Source organism: Betta splendens, chromosome 14 (genome assembly GCF_900634795.4).
Source record: "Betta splendens chromosome 14, fBetSpl5.4, whole genome shotgun sequence".
Classification (NCBI taxonomy): Eukaryota; Metazoa; Chordata; class Actinopteri; order Anabantiformes; family Osphronemidae; genus Betta; species Betta splendens.
Genome location: NC_040894.2, coordinates 4,081,921 through 4,101,816, shown reverse-complemented (window position 1 = coordinate 4,101,816; position 19,896 = coordinate 4,081,921). Strand labels below are relative to the sequence as shown.

Here is a 19,896-nt window from a genome sequence, read left to right as displayed (position 1 = left end):
GTTTTCAGGTGATAGAAGGGTTGAAGGGAGGTGATGGTGGTGATCTGTCCAACATTTGTAAGTGCAGGCTTGCTCTAAATGGAAATATGTGTCTTGGGATTTTTATTGTATTTATTAAGAAAGTTGAAAGCATATTAAGGAAATTAAGGAACTTCATTAAAAGCAGAACAGAGGTGTAAAACATGTCAAATGTGCAGATCACAGCAAAAAAACAGCTTCTCAAAAAAGGTTCTCAGCGTGCAAATAATACACAAAGTCTCCTTAATAAACTGAACATGTTGACGTGTCCTCGAGCAAGGCACTGACAGCATACGCCAAAAGACCGTGATTCATCTTCATCACTGCCCCTGCGTCATTTGACTTCATTCAAACACGCGACTGAACCGCGCGAGCGATGGCGCGTGTCTACGTTTCAGTGATGTAGACGGGGACCTACGTTTCCGTAGCAACTGGGGCCGGTTCACCGCAGCGCCCGTTGAACTACCGGAGCTCAAGGAGCTGAGGGGGGGATTGGTAGTCGTCGGTAACCGGACACCGTTTCTGGCTCGTGAGGCGCAGGGACACGGGGACGCCGCAGCTTCCACGCATCGAGCCCGCAGGTCCGTGCGGAGATGCTGAATATGTGGAAAGTCCGGGAGCTGGTGGACAAAGCGTGAGTACCGCGAAGCAGGTGGAATGTGCGCGCTAGCTAACGCGCTAAGTGGCTGCTAAGCTAACCGACTAGCCGGCGGCCGTGGCCGGGCAGCATCAGCGGCTTTCATCGCTGACACCCGGAGGACGTCACGGCGATAGCCCTCAGCTGTTAGCGTTGGCTAGCTGCCAATCCCCAAGCTTTTGGCATATAAATAAGTGTGTTTTACGCGAGCATCCCCGCGTGTGCATTTCTTAACCGTAGGTCTCATGGAGCACGAATAAAAGACCACACGGAGACCCAAAGTTTATTTGTTTAAGGTACAGGACCAAGCTATGTATTGAGCTAATTTTGCTAGCTTTGCTAAGCCCAGGTTGACTGTTATCTGTTGGTGCTGCTGCAGATTCACGCCCTGACCCACCCTGATGCCCGGCCCGCTAGCGTCCCTGAGCATTTACCTCACACCACATTCAGGCCAGACGTCTGGGCAACAGTGATGATGCGTTTGAATGGGCGAATAACTGCACGTTGAGTGCAGAATTTCTGTCAATGAGCTGCAGCCTCAGTGTGGTACATACAGTAGGTCCAACGAGGCCCATGCCCCCGTGGTACCACAGAAGAACGCTTGTTAAACACACCACACTGTTGTCGCCTACTATGTCGTATTGTTTGTCTAATTCGTGCAGGCCTAATTGTGATCGCTATTGTTGGATAGAAAATGTGCAGTATAATGAATATAGGCGTTTCGCTGTAAATCAGGAGAGACGTGAAGAACAATAGCTTCCTGTCTTGAAATAAGAATCACTTTGTCGAGAGAAACCTCCCAATAAGGAACAATCAGTGATGGGAGACGATTTTTTAAAACTGTGCTATAGAACAAACGAAACAACCTATGATAGTGATGCACCTAACAGAGGCTTGCGATCAAAAGAGTGAAAGTATTTGTATTTGTGGATATGAGGCTATGAGCTATGAAGACTCCAAATGTTGACTCTTGGTTTTAGTTTTTCTGTTTTCGGCAATATGATGCGAAAACAATTCTAATGAACGTTTTTTAGTAAATATTCGATTCATTCAGTCCACATACACATATGGGATATTAAATATGTTGATATTTTCATAGAGTCATTATATTTCATCATCATTATCAGAGTCATTATACTAATTGATATTTAAGTAAACCTTGTTATATACAGTAACATCAGTAATGTCATTGTGTTTCTTTCTTAAAACACAAGCCTTGTGGGTTTTTATACATTATTTTAATACATAGATTCAGTTTCTTTTTAGCTGTTAACAGTAATTCTAGTTTGTACTGGATGTCTTTGGTTATACTTTGTACATGCTAGTTATCATAATGTTGTTGTTATACATTTATGCTTTTAACCTTTTTTGAATATGTTTTTGTAAACACGTCTCTAGTAGGGTTTCCCCCTTGTGAATTACCATTTACTTACATTTCCATAGCAATGCTGCAAACAGGTTAATGCAGGCTTCTAATTTATACATCCTGTGTGGGTTTTGTGTTAGCACTCATACGGCGTACAAACAGCACTGCAGCCTTGAGAAATGTGGTGCCAAAACACTGTACAGTAAAATTGAAGGTTTGGTTTTACACATTAGCTGATGGTGATGATACACCTGCCACTGCCAGTTGATGAAATACCTCTAGGTATACAGTAAGTAAAGCAGCCTAGTTCTACAGTACAGTCCTACAGTAACTCCCTTCTTTAATATTATATGACGATTAAGGCTATGAGTAAAGAACCCCATAAATTAGAAGATATATGAAGGACAGAGAGTAGTAGTGGCACATACATTGATCTTAGCTAAGCTTTAGAAGGAATAATAGACACTTAACACCTACCAGATGTTGGTTGTGCATAGCTGGATATGATAGAGACTTATCAATCTAACTGAATAGAAACTGACAATAAAATAACCACAATAAAATGTGGCTGTTTATATTTCTTGCAGAGGCTGGAGATGGAAAAACAGCTGATAATGAATAAAGAAGTAGAGAAACAGGTTATGAAAACAGAAGAGATAAAATATACAATGCTCACTGCATTGTATATTTTATCTCTTCTGATAGGAAGCAGATAGGAATTTGAAAAAAAGTGGAGGAGGAAGAGATTAGTCAAGGGAGTAGCAACAAAGAAGAGAGGGAGAGCTGTTTTTCACATTGCACTGCTTTGGCTGCATGTTTTGTCAGGGCTCTAAATCAGTACATGCCGATCAAAAGATCCAGCACACTGAAGTTCTTACAATCTTTTTCAAACATGCACACAAACAAGAAAACACACAGTGTGGTTAAGGCCACACAAACAAGCAGTTGCTGCTAATGTGAAGATTTAAGATGTGTCTGTCACACCAAGCCATCATAGTAGAAGCCTTTATAACATCGTCATCATTTAGTGAATTGGCATGCTCCTTGGTTACAGAGAAACCTTTGCGTATTGAAGTATGACTTTAGGTATTACAGTAATTATATTAATTAAGTACAGTTATTATTCATGGGGATGTTGGCAGTTTGGTGGTGGGATCTGGAGATGTTGGGAGAGGAAGGGAAAGGAACCAGCACAGGCATTTACTGCTCAAAAAGTTATTATAAGCTTAACCTATGTGTATAAGTGAAACATGAAGAAAATATTATTTGTGTCAACAGCACTAATGTGGTGATGAACTACTCCGAGATCGAGTCCAAGGTGAGAGAGGCCACTAACGATGACCCCTGGGGACCCTCTGGACAACTAATGGGAGAAATAGCCAAGTATGTGAAACACAGTAATGTGCACTGTGTGGTAAAATTGGATTGTAATGACAGAGAGAACTGAAATCTTACCTCATTCTGCTTTGACTTCACTTATCACATATTTTTGTTTGTGTGTAGATCTACCTTCATGTACGAGCAGTTCCCAGAAGTGATGAACATGCTGTGGACCAGGATGCTGAAGGACAACAAGAAGAACTGGAGACGAGTCTACAAGGTATGGCCACACTCTGACTGTTATCTATACATACAGTAGTATCTGACCTATAGTGCCATGGGCTGCTTACATATAGTTTTGTTAGGATGTATTAAAGCTGGTGTCATAGAATGTAGTTATTTCTACTATAAAACTTGGATACATCTTATTTTCTATCTGCATCTCAGGCTTTACTGCTGCTGGCCTATCTGATCAGGAATGGCTCTGAGAGAGTCGTCACCAGTGCCAGAGAACACATCTATGATCTGCGGTCTCTAGAAAACTACCACTTTATTGGTGAGTCTAAATGGTTTAACCCTTTACCTCTATTTTATTTTATTTGAATAGTATAGAGTAGTTTCAAGCAATGTAATTTCTTTTAGCAGATTTAGCTTTAATTTTTTAACTAACTGATTGGTCTATGGTGTAAAAGTTGTTATATGGGGAACACAAAGATCTTTTTGTATTCCGTGGGAAATCTGATATATCTGACAAGATATCATGTTACTGTAGGTGGGTGACAACAAGTGTAAGATCAGATGAGCTTCAGTTGCCTGTCTTTGTGTTTGCTCATGTGTTCAGATGAGAATGGCAAAGATCAGGGCATCAATGTGCGACAGAAAGTCAAAGAGATGGTGGAGTTCATCCAGGATGACGACAGGTTGAGAGAGGAGAGGAAGAAAGCCAAGAAGAACAAAGATAAATACATCGGAGTATCTTCTGACAGTATGGGAGGAGGAGGCGGCAGCCTTAAAAACTGTAAGTACTTTAGTATGATATAAGACAAGGAAATAACATTGGTTAACAGCTGGATTTTTAATATAAAAAGCAAAACATTTGTGAGTTATTACAATGTGAAAGTCTTTGTTTTGCAAAACATCCAGAACATTGAGTTAATTAAAAAATACTGTATCTTGATTTGGTTTTGGTGTCTAGTATTTATTATTTGTATTTACCTATTATTTTAATACCTGGGTTCAGTGCGTAAATATGCACAATTCTACAATCCCTTTTTTTCTGTTGTTTTCCTCACAGCTAACGAGTTGGATCGAAGTAAATGGGATGAGGACTGGGATAAGAGCAGAGGGACTTTCCCTTTTAGTGAAAAGCTTGGCGAGATCAGTGACAAGATAGGTAGCACCATCGACGACACACTCAACAAATTCCGGAAGAAGGAACGAGACGACTCGCCTGACAGAATCAGGTATAGAAAATACAAAGCAACAGGATAGCAAATATCAAAGTGTTGTTTTTTTTTAAACATCCCTAATCTGGTTGCTATAGTGATAACGATGAAGACCGAGCATCAAGAAATGGCAGGCAGGAAACCCTTGAATTCAAAGACGAGGAGGAGACCGTCACAACAAAGAGCATCCAGATTACACAGGCAACAGAAACCACAACCACCACCACACGAAAACGCAGTGGAGGAACGAGCAGCAAGGCTCTGGACCTTGGTGCTGCAGCCCACTACACTGGAGACAAGAGCCCAGAGGACAAGGTGCCCAAATGTTCATGCTTTGCCAAGTGAGAGTCCCATTTTGACAGGACATGCCTAATTCTCCCTTTCTTTAGTCATCAGCCAGACCTTCTTCCAGTAGTGCTCTAGCTGACCTGCTAGTTATCGACCCTTCATCCAATCAGAGCAACACAACAGGTATACAAACAAATATGTATGTCAAAATAGTAACAGGAATCATAAGTGATACAACACCAAAACAGATGACAATGATTTGCATACTATTTCTCAGTGTTGCACTGAGGGGATTTATTGAAGCCCACGTGATTGCTGTCTTTGTAATAGGAAAATAATTTCCAGGCTAGCAGTGTTGAAAATTAAATATTCTACTTCTTCAGAAAATGCCTAAAGACATTCGAGATTACAATGTATGTTGGGAACAACACATACTTTAACAATAGAGACTGTGTATCGTCATCCAGGTGGTTCTTCAGACCTCATTGGTGGATTTGCTGACTTCTCGTCTCCTGCAGCCTCTGCCAGTCTTCCAACCTCCACTGGTAAATGTCTTTGCCTTCGTCAGTTATTAATAATGTAATTTTAAAGTTTTAAATTTTAAAGTGTTTTCGAACCTGTATTAAAATTAAAAGGTCAAGGAAGAGTCTTTAGTTTGTTGTTTCCATTTGTTAGGAATGCAAAGTATTTCTCTCTATTTTCATCATTTAAAAAAAAAACAGGATCTTAACTGAATCGTTATTTAAGATTTTATTGTTAGAATTATTAATGTTGTCTGCGGACTGTCAGCTAAACAAATCACCTCTCTGTTGTGGTCAGCTGCTACGTCATCGAATGGAAATGGTGAATTCGGAGACTGGAACGCCTTCTCAACTACTCCAACAGCATCATCTAGCTCCGCTTCCACCCAGCCGCTCGCTGACCTGTTTGGCAGCGTCCAGTCACAAACCGCAACCTCCTCTAATTCAGCCCCCATCCCACCTTCAGTTGAGCTGTTAGATTTGATGGGTGGAGTTAACCATCAGTTAACTAATCCACATACAACTCTGAGTGCTTCTCAAAGCATGACATTCTCTCTGGGAGGTGTGACACCCGGTGCACCTGCTTTGCCCACCATGCCCCTTTCTCGATCTCAACAGGTAGGTCTAAGGTTTGCCTCCGGCTGCATGAATATTTTAAAATGGTATAACTCTTCTCTAACTTTTCTCTCTGCATATTACTATTGTGTAATTTGTTTGAATACTTTCTTTGCGTATTCACCAAAGTGCTAAATTTTTTTGTATTTTAGAGCTTAGGAGGACAACAGCAGAAGGTCGGGGTCGGAGGTCAGGGATCATTAGGGTCCACGTGGTCTGATCCCTCCGTCAACATTAGCCTTGACTTCTTGTCAGCAGGGCTCAACCCCAGTCTGACACCACCCACACTCAACAGTATTATCCAGCAACAAGGTATCATCAAAACTGTGAACTTGGCAAGCAGCTTAATAGAGAAGTAGATATCTTTAATTAAGTCACCAAATTATTTAATTGGTTAGTAAAACATTTGAATACACAAATTTACTTTGTCATCATAACCCAGTGCTCACTTGTTTCTGTGAAGGAGTGCCTCCAGTCAACCTCTTGGCCCAGAACTTCGGAGGACTGAACCTCACGTCTCCTCCCCATGTAACACCCATCAGACCAGCAGCCAATCCGGTGATGACTACTTCAATAGCAACTGGCATGCCTCCTCCAATGACCACAGGAACCATGGGAATGGGGGGAATGCCTGTAAACCAAGGCATGATGGGAATGAACATGAGTATGAATATGGGCATGGCCGCTCCAGTGATGATGGGTGGAATGGCTGGAATGGGAGTGCCAGGAGTTGGGATGAGTCTCACACACCCAGCTATGGTTCCACCCAAACAAGATGCCTTTGCTAATTTTGGCAATTTTGGGAAATGAAGGCGTATAAATGTGTGAGTTGAGTGTGAGTGTGCATGTCTGACAACACGAGTGTGAGGCACTGAAGGACTGCTGTACTTGAAAACAACCTTGCATGTTTTTCTCTGTTTCTGCTGTCTTTTGGCAAAATGGCACCAGTAATAATTCACCATTCCAGTCTGTTGACATGGTCCTGGAAGTACAGCAGAGCACGCACTGGCCCAGTCACAAACCACAACCTCACACATCGGACCACCCAGCGGTGCTCCGATGTGTGAAATTATGTCCCTCCGACACCAGACACAACAGAGGAGCAAAGAAGTTGTCACCTCACAACTTCTAGTCACTATTTTCCTGTGTACCCTCAGCTGTCTGTTTATACACAGTAAAACCTGCAGTACACTACCCTTTCTTTCAGAGAATAACTGCAAAACATTTTTTGTACCTGCACAGAGACTCAATCAGTAGGTTTGACTCAGATGAAAATGGCAAAGCTGCCTTAATTTTACATTGTAGCCTAAATTGTCATTTTTTTATTCTGTTAACCAAATTCAATCACGAAATTGAAGCCATGATATTCTCACCAGGAGACAAGTTTGTTACTTTCTTTCACCCCATGCGGAAACAGAGGAACAGCCACAGTATCTGGAGTGTGCATGCTCTAGTCCTCCAGTAGAGGACAGTGTGGGTTTATGAGTGTGCAAAAATGTAAGATTCTGATTTTTTTCTTGAGCTTTTAAGTGGATGAATTGCATATTACTGATTTTCTCCACACTTTATCAGTCTTGTAGCAGTTTACAGTAGATGGATAAACAGTAGGGCAATCATATAAGTGAAGCATCAATACCACTGTTGGGCTGGTATTATCATTGTTAATATTATTATTATTATTATTATTATAATACCTAGTTTCTAATGGAAATGTCCTCTGTTTTCCAGTATGCTGGATAGAAGGGTCAGTCAGTAATTATTTAAACTAATGTTTTCTCTTTGTAACCCTCTACTATTATTAGTGCAGACATGCTTTGTGACCCATTCAGATTTATTCTATTCTCTGTGCACATAGAAACCTTGTGGATAAAGATACAGACTAATATTTTCCAGTGGGTAAAAAACAAGGAAGAATAGGTCAGTCTTTGAAATCTATTCTGCGGCTAATCAATTTTTTTATTTAGGATCATTTAGGTATTATTGTCACCTATTGACTCACTGTTTGTTTTTTATTTCATACAAAGTAAATGAGCAGAGGGAAGTGGATATTTTTCATTAGTTAAGTTTAATAGATGATTTGTGTTGCTGGCTGACCAACTGAAAGGGTTAATGTTACCGAATAAAGTGTTTTTGAGAAATGAATGAATGAGTGTGTGCAGTGTTGTGTATGGATATTTTTCTCTGTTTGATGTGCAAACACAGCTGAGCAGAGCCTCATATCATTTCTTGAGGCCCTGCACTCCAAATGACCAAATCTTTATTTTGTTACTCTCAAAAGGATGACTCCATAGTTATTAGTTTAATATTTTACTTGGGAGGTTCTGTTATGGAAGAGGTACTAATGTTATTTAGTTGACTGGATCGCGTTTTTCTTTCTTTTCAGTACAGCTTGTTGCATTTGATTGTACTGTATATTTTCTGTACTTCATTCAACATTAAATTAAATTATAACAGTTATGATTATGTTGCCTTCTTTTCTCAACACTGTAGGCTACTTTGTTATTAATGTTTGCTTACAATCCTTTTTCGTGATCAGGATCTTAATTGTTGTATTTTCTTCAGTGTTCCTCTTTTGTGGTTAGAATATTGTCTAGTGTTATAAAATAGAAAAAAAATCATTAAGCTCACTCTAAAACTTTAAATCCTTCACTCTCATGCCCCTGTGTGCCATGTGAAATAATTACGTAGGTTATTCCATCTCATAAGATTAGAAATACAATAGGCAGAATTATGTATTTTAGGTATTTACGTGTCAAAACAAGCAACAGAAGCTTTTTTATATTCAAAGATTCACTGCTTAGAAATTAGTAGATAAAGGATTAAACAAATCCATTTTAAAAATTTAAAAAGATGAAAAGCGTCATAAATATATAAACGTCTGACAATAACAGAAAATTAATCTAAAATTTATTCATGTATTACAGCATGTTTTCACAAATTATTTGTTTTCAACAAATAAAAAGACAATATAAACTATCAAATAATTACTTGTATGCTCAATAATCAGTCTGTTGCCAAAATTGGCCAAAGAAATTATGTTAAAATGCTACTCCCTTTTACTACTATTCATAAACACATAAACTGCGTTTAAGCAACCAAAGCCTGCAGAGAAATACACCCTGCACTCTATAACCGAAGAATGGGACTTGAGTAGACCAATGGGTAATTAGTTAAACCGCCACAAGTAACATTTGTCCAATCGGATCTTAGACTGTTTGGCTTTTTCTGTGATTGACACTGATTTCATCAAATAGGACGAGTAAAATCGCTTTAGGGGCGTTTCCGGGAAACAAACGATTACATTTTCCTGTAATGGCGGACCAGACAGAAAACGAGACTATTGGGTTCAGCGACAACAGGTCAGAAAAACGTCAAATAAAACAGTATACTGATCATTAGCTAACTGTAATATTAAGCATCGCCGGAATTTAACACAAAGTTGCTCGGTGTTGTTTACGGTCCATGTGCTGTAATAAAAAGTGGTTTCACTTTTGAATGTAGTCACGCTAGCTAACTAGCCTCTAGCTAGCTAGCCTGTGTTGCCAAGCGCCTCGGCTTCGGTTTCCGCTCGCTACACGCGGTAAACACACACAGCAAGGCCAGACCTAGAGAGATGCTTTCTTGTTTCACTGAGCTGACTAAGCCATCGCCAGACCCATATCGTTGTTTTACTGCAGGTCGTATCTTACCGGTGCTTTTCGCTGCACAAAATAAATGCTGCGCCGCTATCTAGCCGGCTAGCTTAGTTATGCTACATTCATCACCAAGCGGGGTCAAACTCCGTAACCATTCAATGTGTAGAACATTTCCAATTCAGTCTATAAACAGTTAGTCTGCAAAGCACATTTGCAAATCCAGAATACTAATTATTTTAATAAGCCCTCCATAGACCATTTAACACGCAAATGTTACATTAAGTTCGTTGCAATACATACAGAATGTATTTTTAAGGACGGGTGTTATTACTATCACTGTTAATTGTCCAACAAGGTGATTTCTGCCTTATTCTTTCTTTGCAAGAAAGATGCAGATGATGATGTTTCCTGCCAACTCAACCCAGTTTCACTGATCTGTTTCTGTATTTTTACTTGCTGTTGTATTTTTTTTTCTTTTTCCTTATCATACTGTGCTATTGTGAGACGAAATTTCCCCATTGTGGCACTATTAAAGGTTTTCTTATTATTTAGTGTGTTACCCACCCCCACTGATTTTGGGTCTTGAATATATACATTCACCAGTTCAAATACCTTACTCTTAGGATTGTAATATGGCTTTGAAGCAAACAAGGGCTTACATGACTTGACTTGAAATGGAAAGACACTACCAGCTTGAGTTTGTTTGTGCTATTTTGTAATTTGTCATTGAGTACTACTGTTTTTGTGCTAGAATGGCGCAGCAGGCAGTGCGGTTCCGCAGCCCCTCTCCTGCACCTGCGCCTTCCCAGACTCCAGTGTTACGAGGTCCACCTCCACTCCTGAGGCCGCCACCACCTCCTTTTGGGATGATGAGGGGACCCCCACCACGACCCCCATTTGCACGTCCACCATTCGACCCCAACATGCCACCCATCCCTCCACCTGGAGGCATGCCACCACCCATTGGGCCTCCACACTTACAGGTAACTGTGTTTGCATGATTTAAATTTTAAATAAATAAATATATAAATTACTTCACAATAATTTTGAGTGCATGGATACAAGAGTGATTCAAGTTAATAAGATCAATACTTAAATTCTTCATTGAATATGAAATTTCCCATGGTTGGACAAATTCCTATTTGTGTTTTTAATATACGTGCAGCCATGCATAAGGCCATGGGTGCACTGAACACAAAGCAATCTTTAGTCCGAGTTTGCTCTTTAGAAACACTTAAACCGGATCAGGGAAAGATCTAGCTGTAATCTTTTTGGCTTGCCCTGTCTACGTTATTGATTTTAGCTGCTGTGTGTTATTGAAAGGTTGTGACTTTTTCTTATTTGAATTCCTCTTGACAATTCTTCTGTTCGAAACCCAATGATGTGTCTGGTTTTCCTGCAGAGACCTCCATTCCTTCCTCCTCCCATTGGTAATCTGCCACCTCCTCCAGGAATGTTGTTTCCTCCTGGGATGCCCCCTGTTCCATCATCCGGAAACCCTGCACTCAATCCTGCAGAGGAGATCTGGGTAGAAAACAAGACGCCAGAGGGAAAGGTAAGCTGCAAGTCCTCTTTTGGCACATAACATTATCATACTATCAAACGTTACTAAAGTGTCACAGTAAAACATGAGAGGACAATACATTTAGCACTGGAAAGTGTATTATGTTTCTATATCTAAACATAATACACATTTATTATGATACTAAAAAATTGATATTTGCATTAGTATTTATACCAATATATATAAATATACAAAATATAAATATTTATACCAATATTTATATACCAATATTTATACCAATATTACTAAGTGTTACTTACAATAAGTGTTTTCTTGTACATTTCACCCTCAACAGACATATTTCTACAATGCCAGGACCAGAGAGTCATCCTGGAGTAAACCAGAAGGAGTTAAGATAATCCAGCAGTCTGAACTCAATCCTCTTCTAGTAGCAGGGGCTGCAGGAACGGGTGCTGGGGTGACTGCATCTGCCAGCTCGAATAGTGGCAACACTACAGCCAGCACTGCAGGTGCAGCCTCACCTACTCAGGTTGTGTCCTCAGCACCCTCCCGCACACTTGCCTCCAGTCAGGAATCTAACAGTTCCTCATCCCCTTCTGTGAGCATTGCAGGTAAATATGGTGTTTTATCAAGTATGCTCATTCTCACACAGAAACAACTGAGGAACCTTTTTTCTTCCTCTTTTTTTCTTCCTAAAAGCCACTGTTGTAGCAGACCTGACCCCTGTTGCCACAGTGACCTCTACTGTTGCTGTGTCTCCAGTCACTGTGGTGACTGTTTCCACAGTGCCATCACCTGTTACTGCGGTGCAGACCATGCCCCTGCTGCCTGGTGCTCTGCCGCACACTGTTGCCCAGCCCACCGCAGCCATACCTGCCTTCCCCCCAGTCATGGTGCCACCTTTCAGGGTGCCCTTGCCTGGTATGCACATTCCTCTACCAGGTAAGAACCTGAACTGTATCTACCTGTAAAAAAGCCACATCACCAAGTTTGGATTAAGCAGTTTGTGAGAATTACAACGTGTCAGATTTATTCTAAAATGGTCACACCTGAAGCTCTTGAATCTGGTGTACCAGGTTTAATGCTCTGTGTTTGCCTTTAAAGCTTTTCCTGTCATTTCCTCTTATTCTCTGTTCTTTCTTTGTTTCTGCTCTGTCCTTTTTATTAAGATAAGAATTCTAATTTTGGTAGCTAGGCCCTTCTCTAAGATGTTCTTTGTGGCAGATTGTTTGTTCAGAGTTGTAATCAAATTTGGATACAAAGCTAGTGCTTATTCACCAGACAAAAATCAGTCTCTGGATTGATTATTCAGGTTAAGTAACCTACATTGTTATCATACAAAAACTCCACAGATGCAACAGTGACCAACAATGCGAGATATGGGTGTGTGTGTGTTTGTTTGTTTGAGTGGAGCCACGTGAACTCTAACACACCATGGTAGCTGATGTCCAGTGTCTTGCTGTGTTCAACCAGATGCTTGCTTGTTCGTTGTTCTTGCAGGTGTAGCAATGATGCAGATAGTAGGTGCACCCTGTGTAAAGGCAGGCCCCAGCGCCAACGGTAAACATCCAGCCGCTCGCCTCTCAGATCTACAGTAGTTGGCATGGTAGTAAATGTCATGAGTCATCTGGTATACAGGGGCTTTGAAAAGTATTCAGACCCCTTCCATTTGCACATGTTTTGCTGTAATTTTAGTTTTAAATGGGTTGGTTGTTTTCTTATCTGTTAAATTCAGTGAGTGAATACAGTGAGCTACCTTTAAAACACTAATTTTACAGTTGGTGTTGACTCATTTTTCTCCAGCCAAACTTAGACTCAGTCACCTTATCCATGTACAGTACAGTCTGCTTAGTGCTGTGCAGAATATTTTTCTGCCCCCCTGCCTTTTGCTGAACCATGTTTGATCATGACTTAGCCATGTAAGTGCCTACTTACGCACTAAACGATGCTTGCCAACATATTTAAAGCACAATGGTAAAATATTAAATAACATTTTAGCAACACTGCACACAGTACGACTCAGTTTAGATTCCATATGCCTGTAGATATTAAGTTCCTTGTTTGTAGACCTCAGTGTCTTTCCTTTGTCAGTACAGGCGAAGCATCTATAGGTAAATATCTATTTCAAATTAAAGATCTATACAATGAAGTGCAAAAGTCTGAATACTTTTTTAAGTAACTGTATATGAAAACTCCGTATTAGTGGCATGGTGGTGAATGCTGTGAACATATCATTTAGTGGTGAAATTTCTTCCATTCCGACCAAGAGTATCGGAGTGTACAGCTTGACTAAGACTGTACATTCAGACTGTGTAAATAAGGTTTAGTCAATTTACTCTGGTTTGAAAAAAACTGCATCAACATTTCATCACCGAAATAGTTGTTTTTAAACCGGACAAAAGCTAAACCTTGGTGCAGAAACTAATGAACAGCCTTGTTTTCTCAGACAGTGGTAAGTCTGCTGTGAACTGATAAAGAGAGGAGACGGTTGAAAAGTCAGCATCTAAATTGTTTCACTGGGCTAAGTTGTTGAATCGTTATGTGTAATTAGTGTCCTTCCAACTATGTTTTACCACAAGTTCTGTTAACACCAGCCTGCTGTTGTGTAGTAGTTGTTGAAACAGTTTCATGTTGTGGTTGTCTTAACTGTGGCATGGTTGTGTGTGTGTGGTCACTGCTTTGATTGTATGTCTGTGGGCCTGTGTGTGTTGTCCGTTGTGTTCAGACTTAAGCAGTTTCCACAAAGAGACAGAATTCCTTTTTTCCACTGACTCTAATATTCTCTTCACATTTCTCTAAAACTAGACAGTCTTTGCAGGAATAGCTGCAACTGTTTTAACCTGGCGTTTCACTTTGGTTCAGCTAGTGTTTAGTTGTGATTATGAATGGGAAAATTAAACTTCATAAACTGATTTTGAAACTAATCCCTACAGTCCCTGCAGCACTGTGGCTCAGACAAAACAGAACTCTCAGCTGAACTATGCATTCTTCACTCTCTACCTACTGATAGGTATGCTTCCTGGTATGGGCCCGCCTTTAGTTTCAATGATGCACCCCCAGCTGGCTCTCCTCAGCAGCTCCTGCATCCATTGGTGGAGCCTTGATTCCTGAATGGTCAGAGTACAGAACACCTGATGGGAAACATACTATACAACAACCGAACACTGGAGTCCACGTGGGAGTAAACCAGCAGCCATACTGGAGAAAGGTAGGGGCTGGTTTCTAGGCTACACACAGCCTCTTTAACCCCAATATACTAATACTCCCATCTGGGATTCACTGTGGAAGTGTTTCATCAACACTGACTGCTATGATTGCCAGAGTTGGGCTGGTCATTTCATAAGGCTTTAAAGTTTGAGTTATGAATTGGTTTGTTCCTTTCTAAAAGGATCGTCATAATCAGATAACCTTAGCCATGTACAATTTTTTTGTGCAAGTATGATTCCTCCTCTTTGTCTACAGAAAAAGAAGCAGAAAAGGCCAGGGAGCGTCTTGCTATGGAGGAAGCTGAGGCAATGGAGATGGAGGATGAGGACAACAAAACACCAAAACACTAATGAGAAGGAGGTATGTAATTAGAAGCTAAATAGTCATACTTGTCCTGTAGTCTTAAGCCCAACATCCCAAACAAATAATGGAAAAAAAGTCTGAGTAATATTAAGAAAAAACTTTATTTAATGGATAGTTTTACAAATAAACATAGTCTCTACTATGGCAGTTGGAGGAAAGGATAGTGGTTGCAACCTTTTTTCCTCTTATTTTATCAAGGGAAACTAAATTAGAAGAAATGACGGAGGGAGGAAAAAAGCAGCCCAGAAAGCGAGACCTATAGCCACCACCCTATTCCTGGGACCCCATGGTACGATCTGACACATCAATGCCTGGGTTTTTATCACCACTACACTTTAATTATAATCAAAGTGTCTGCTCTCATTGATTATTAAACTAAAATGTGTAGTATATGGCCAGTTAAACTTACTATCAATTGAATGTCTTTTCCCTTTTACTCTCTGACTGTGTGTCAACTAATTTAACCAATTTGCAGGTGTGTAGTATGGACAGGGGAATGACCGTGTGTTTTTCTACAACCCAACAACTCGACTGTCCATGTGGGACCGACCTGAGGAGCTGGTTGGCCGGGCTGATGTTGATAAGCATATTCAGGAGCCACCGCACAAAAGAGGCCTGGACGATGGCAAGAAGATAGGTGTGAAGCATGGTGAAGCATTTATGCATGGTTTCAGTTAGTCCAAAGGCTCTAATATTAAAGACCACACTTACTACTCAGAACTTTCACTGTTTAAATTTTTTTTTCTTTGTTTGAACACAGTTCTCAGTAAAGAGGAGCCATTGGATTTAGGCATTGTTACTGAAGAAAACCTGGATGAGGAGCCAACCAAAGCCAAAAAGAGAAAGTAAGTCTCCCATTACATAATGTTATAGTGCCATTAAAACTTACCTTGGGTCTTTGGTCCCAGTGTTGTTTCTCTGTTTCAAGTAAAAAAAAAAAAAACAACAAAAAACTTTGTCCTCACAGAAAGGAGGATATAAAGGAGGCAGACTCTGAGAAGGAAGCAGCAATGGAGGCAGAGCTTCGTGCAGCCAGAGAACGAGCGGTTGTGCCTCTAGAGGCCAGGATGACCCAATTCAAAGACATGCTGCTTGAGAGAGGGGTAACACATTGACTTCTGTAAATATGTCATCACAAATTTTGTTTGTCTGTTTTAGGACACACTCGTCACATTACAGGCATTTTAGGCACAAATACATTGACTAAATATTTTATTGTTAAGAAAAAATGTCCCATTTCCCAGTGTTTTGAGATTGTTTATTTTATTCTCTAGATGTAGACGTTCCACTGTTCACACTTAACCTTCATTGAATGTTTATTGTATTTAAAAATGATTTGTCTGTCTAATCCCAGCGCTATCTCTATTACAGGTGTCTGCATTCTCCACTTGGGACAAAGAGCTTCATAAGATTGTGTTTGACCCACGTTACCTTCTGCTCAACCCGAAGGAGAGAAAACAGGTTCAGCTCTTCTCAGTCTGATTTTGTAACTATACTGAAACATGCTCCTACCAAAAAAAACCTACTGTTGTTGCTTTGTCCACTTTAGGTGTTTGATCAGTATGTGAAGACTCGGGCAGAAGAGGAGAGGAAAGAGAAGAAAAACAAATTGATGCAGGCCAAAGATGAATTCAGGAGGATGATGGAGGAGGCAAAGCTCACAGCCAGGTTGAGGAACTATATTGTGTTTCTGACTAGTGTTTCTTTTTTATATATATATATATACATTAAAACAAAGGTACAGCAAATGCACTGTTAATTATAAATAACTGTTGTCAGCTGAAGATGTGAGATGATTGTAACTGATTATTACTATTTTTTTCCAGAACAACATTTAGTGAATTTGCAGTGAAACATGGCAGAGACCCTAGATTTAAGACGATAGAGAAGATGAAGGACCGGGAGGCTATTTTCATTGAGTTCATCACCGCTATGCGGAAGAGAGAAAAGGAGGACTCAAAGTCCAGAGGAGAGAAGGTATCACGGTCATATAAATATCAGTGTACAAGCTCTCACTTCAGATCAGTGTTTAGATTGGAGAAGACTGGATGTAAGTCATAACCTTTACATCCCACCACCATGTGCTTTTTGGCTGTTTTGTAATGGAGTTTGATGTGCTTGTGTTTGGTCTCAGGTGAAACAAGACTTTTTTGATCTCCTGAGTGATCAGCACATAGAGGTGGGCCAGCGATGGAGCAAAGTGAAAGACAGACTGGAAACTGACCCACGATACAAGGGTGTGGAGAGCTCGGCACTAAGAGAAGAACTTTTTAAGCAGTACATGGAAAAACAAGCTAAGGTAGGAGCCGCTTGTGGCTTGGAAGATGCGAATAATGACAAATCAATGCATACACATTGTCTTTTCCACTAGTTAAGGCTTGTCTGGTGTTATGTAAATCATATCATCTTGTGTTCATTTTGTGCAGTAGTTTGAAGTCTGGAACTTTAAACTTCAACGTGAAATGTAGTCACCTGTTTTCTTTTGTTAGCTTACAAGCTTACAAGTTGTGCTACATTTACATAGTTACATAACTATTAGATTTTTTTTTTTAGAATTTACCTAACTGCTGTCAACATTGGATTATTTTAAAAAAAATAAAAATTACAGAGACCACATATCTTATTCCCCCACAGAGCGTGGACATCGATAAGGAGCGTGAGTTGGAGCGACAGGCGCGTATCGAGGCCAGTCTCAGAGAGAGGGAGCGGGAGGTGCAGAAGGCCCGATCAGAACAGACCAAAGAGATCGACCGGGAAAGAGAGCAGCACAAGAGGGAAGAGGCCATCCAACATTTCAAAGCCCTCATGTCTGACATGGTACGATGCCGTAAACCTGTGGTCTACGTGCAACTTTGAGTTAATCTGTGTTTGTTAAAAAACTGAACCCATTGAAGAATCTTAGGTGGGTTTTTTTTCTTCTTCAGGTACGTTCTTCAGATGCAACGTGGTCAGATACACGCCGCAACCTGCGGAAAGATCATCGCTGGGAGTCGGCATCACTGCTGGAGAGAGAGGAGAAGGAGAAGCTGTTTAACGAACATGTAGAAGCGCTGGCTAAAAAGAAGAAGGAGCATTTCAGGCAGCTGCTGGATGAGACCAGCATGGTGAGATGTTAAATCAAGCCATTTCATTTGGTGCCGCTTTGACAGAAACATAATGCGCTATTAATGTGTTATCTGTGTTTGTGTTGTAGATCACGCTGACAACTACATGGAAGGAGGTAAAGAAAGTCATCAAAGAGGATCCTCGCTGTATAAAGTTCTCCTCTAGTGACAGAGTAAGGCTTTTAATAACAAGCCTAAACATTTTACTATTTATGTAAGACTACAATGATTCCTGTAAGTTGCTGTGATCATCATCCCTGAAACTGTGTTATTTGATATTGTCCCTTTTGTAGAAGAGACAACGCGAGTTTGAAGACTACATCAAAGACAAATACATCACAGCCAAGGCCGATTTCCGAACCCTGCTAAAGGAGACAAAGTTCATCACATACAGGTGTGTAAAATCCTTTGGACATACACAATGCCACAATAATTTATTAGATTTTTATTTCACTGGTAAATTTGATAATTATTCACTATAGTTATAGTGTTATAATGGAAAGTATTCAATAGAATAGTTAAAATCTAATCCTTATCGTTGAACTAACCTACTCACTCGCCTCATACTCTTCCCTTCCCCAAGGTCGAGAAAACTAATCCAGGAGTCAGAGCAACATCTGAAGGATGTGGAAAAAATCCTTCAGAATGACAAACGGTACCTCGTTCTGGAATGTGTTCCTGAGGAGCGCAGGAAGCTCATCATGTTTTACATTGAAGACCTAGATCGCCGTGGCCCACCACCTCCCCCGACTGCGTCTGAGCCCACCCGACGCTCCACCAAGTGACCAATCACATCATCTTCCCAGCATCTTCCTTGCCCTCCCTTTGGCCAGAGCATGACCTCCTCCCAAAACTAATTGACCCCGCCCTTCAGGCCTACAGTGGGCCTAGCAGTGTTATTGCTGGGGGTTATGTTGCTTAGAGATGTACCATAGAACGGTTAAGGTCTCTGTGTAATGTCACCTCTTAGCCCTGAAATAGCCCTGCATTTAAGGCAGCAGCAGGGAGCAGGGGTTACCTGATATCGTAGGTGACCCTAGACCCCTCACCTCTGACTGACCAGATAAGAGGGAGGAAGATAGTGATGACGCTGCTTCCTGAGCAGCCACAGAGGTGTAAAATAGCTGATGTAAATGGTTTGGAGAGTGTGTGCGTGAATGCTTCTTTGTGTGGTGAGAGGATGAGTGTGAGTGAGTGAGTGAGTGGGTGTGTGTGCATGTGTGTGAGGTGTCCTAAAGCCTTACTGCTCCACTGTGCCAGTCATTGTTTCTGCGGCTCAGTGTGAATGTTAGTTTCTGCTCAGTGGTTTACTCCGATGTTTCTCTGTTGAATGAAATAAAGAAAGATTCCACTGTTTTTCAAAACGTCGTCCTTTGGATTTTAAAGCATCACACACTTATGTGCAGCCACTCATAATGGAAGCTCTAAAGCCCATCCATCCATTGGATGACGATGGGGCCGCGACCGCGGGGGCAGCAGTCTGAGCAGAGAGCTCCAGACTTCCTTCTCCCTCTTCACTACGACGGACCGTGCAAACCGCACCAGCGCACGCTGGAGGTCCTGGCCCGATGAAGCCAACAGGACAACGTCATCTGCAAAAAGCAGAGACGCTCTGCTGTGCCCCCTAAACCAGACCCCCTCCGGCCCATGGCTGCGCCTAGAAGTTCTGTTCATAAAAATAATGAACAGAACCGGTGACAAAGGGCAGCACTGCCTGATTATTTCTAGCCGGTACCGCTCGACCTCCTGCACGAGCTCAGGCTCCTCCCCCCCAGTGACGGAACATTCCATGTCCCAATAGCCATATTGGTTTTCCAGTGATTGGGTCGCCGAGGCTTGGACTGCTGCCCAA

The 19,896-nt window shown here is 41.1% G+C and overlaps 2 protein-coding genes across 2 annotated transcripts; both read left to right on the top strand.

The window, feature by feature from the left end:
• Positions 1-359: 359 nt before the first annotated feature.
• Positions 360-8,668, top strand: LOC114869761 (clathrin interactor 1-like). Its single transcript, XM_029174235.3, has 12 exons — positions 360-652; positions 3,300-3,404; positions 3,525-3,621; positions 3,789-3,897; positions 4,183-4,359; positions 4,636-4,804; positions 4,885-5,101; positions 5,176-5,257; positions 5,542-5,619; positions 5,894-6,213; positions 6,363-6,522; positions 6,674-8,668. Exons 1-12 carry the CDS (start codon positions 612-614, stop codon positions 7,018-7,020), a joined length of 1,902 nt encoding a protein of 633 aa, XP_029030068.1. The 5' UTR covers positions 360-611; the 3' UTR covers positions 7,021-8,668.
• Positions 8,669-9,441: 773 nt separating this feature from the next.
• Positions 9,442-19,400, top strand: tcerg1b (transcription elongation regulator 1b (CA150)). The gene is given in 25 exon segments (XM_055502093.1): positions 9,442-9,569; positions 10,597-10,828; positions 11,248-11,400; positions 11,705-11,981; positions 12,070-12,312; positions 14,381-14,439; positions 14,441-14,511; positions 14,513-14,552; positions 14,833-14,937; positions 15,089-15,166; positions 15,169-15,205; positions 15,208-15,229; positions 15,416-15,437; positions 15,439-15,589; positions 15,701-15,785; positions 15,908-16,043; positions 16,312-16,401; positions 16,490-16,608; positions 16,767-16,917; positions 17,075-17,239; positions 17,575-17,757; positions 17,865-18,044; positions 18,134-18,217; positions 18,338-18,438; positions 18,628-19,400. Coding segments are annotated over 25 exon segments (3,033 nt in total). The 5' UTR covers positions 9,442-9,522; the 3' UTR covers positions 18,830-19,400.
• The last annotated feature ends 496 nt before the right edge of the window (positions 19,401-19,896 follow it).

Bases quoted from the DNA above. Each gene is read 5' to 3' on its own strand.
- LOC114869761 (XM_029174235.3), top strand. From the start codon at position 612: ATGCTGAATATGTGGAAAGTCCGGGAGCTGGTGGACAAAGC. The intron at 3,898-4,182 runs GTGAGTCTAAAT...TCATGTGTTCAG, and splicing joins AGAAAACTACCACTTTATTG to ATGAGAATGGCAAAGATCAG. The intron at 4,360-4,635 runs GTAAGTACTTTA...TTTTCCTCACAG, and splicing joins AGGCGGCAGCCTTAAAAACT to CTAACGAGTTGGATCGAAGT.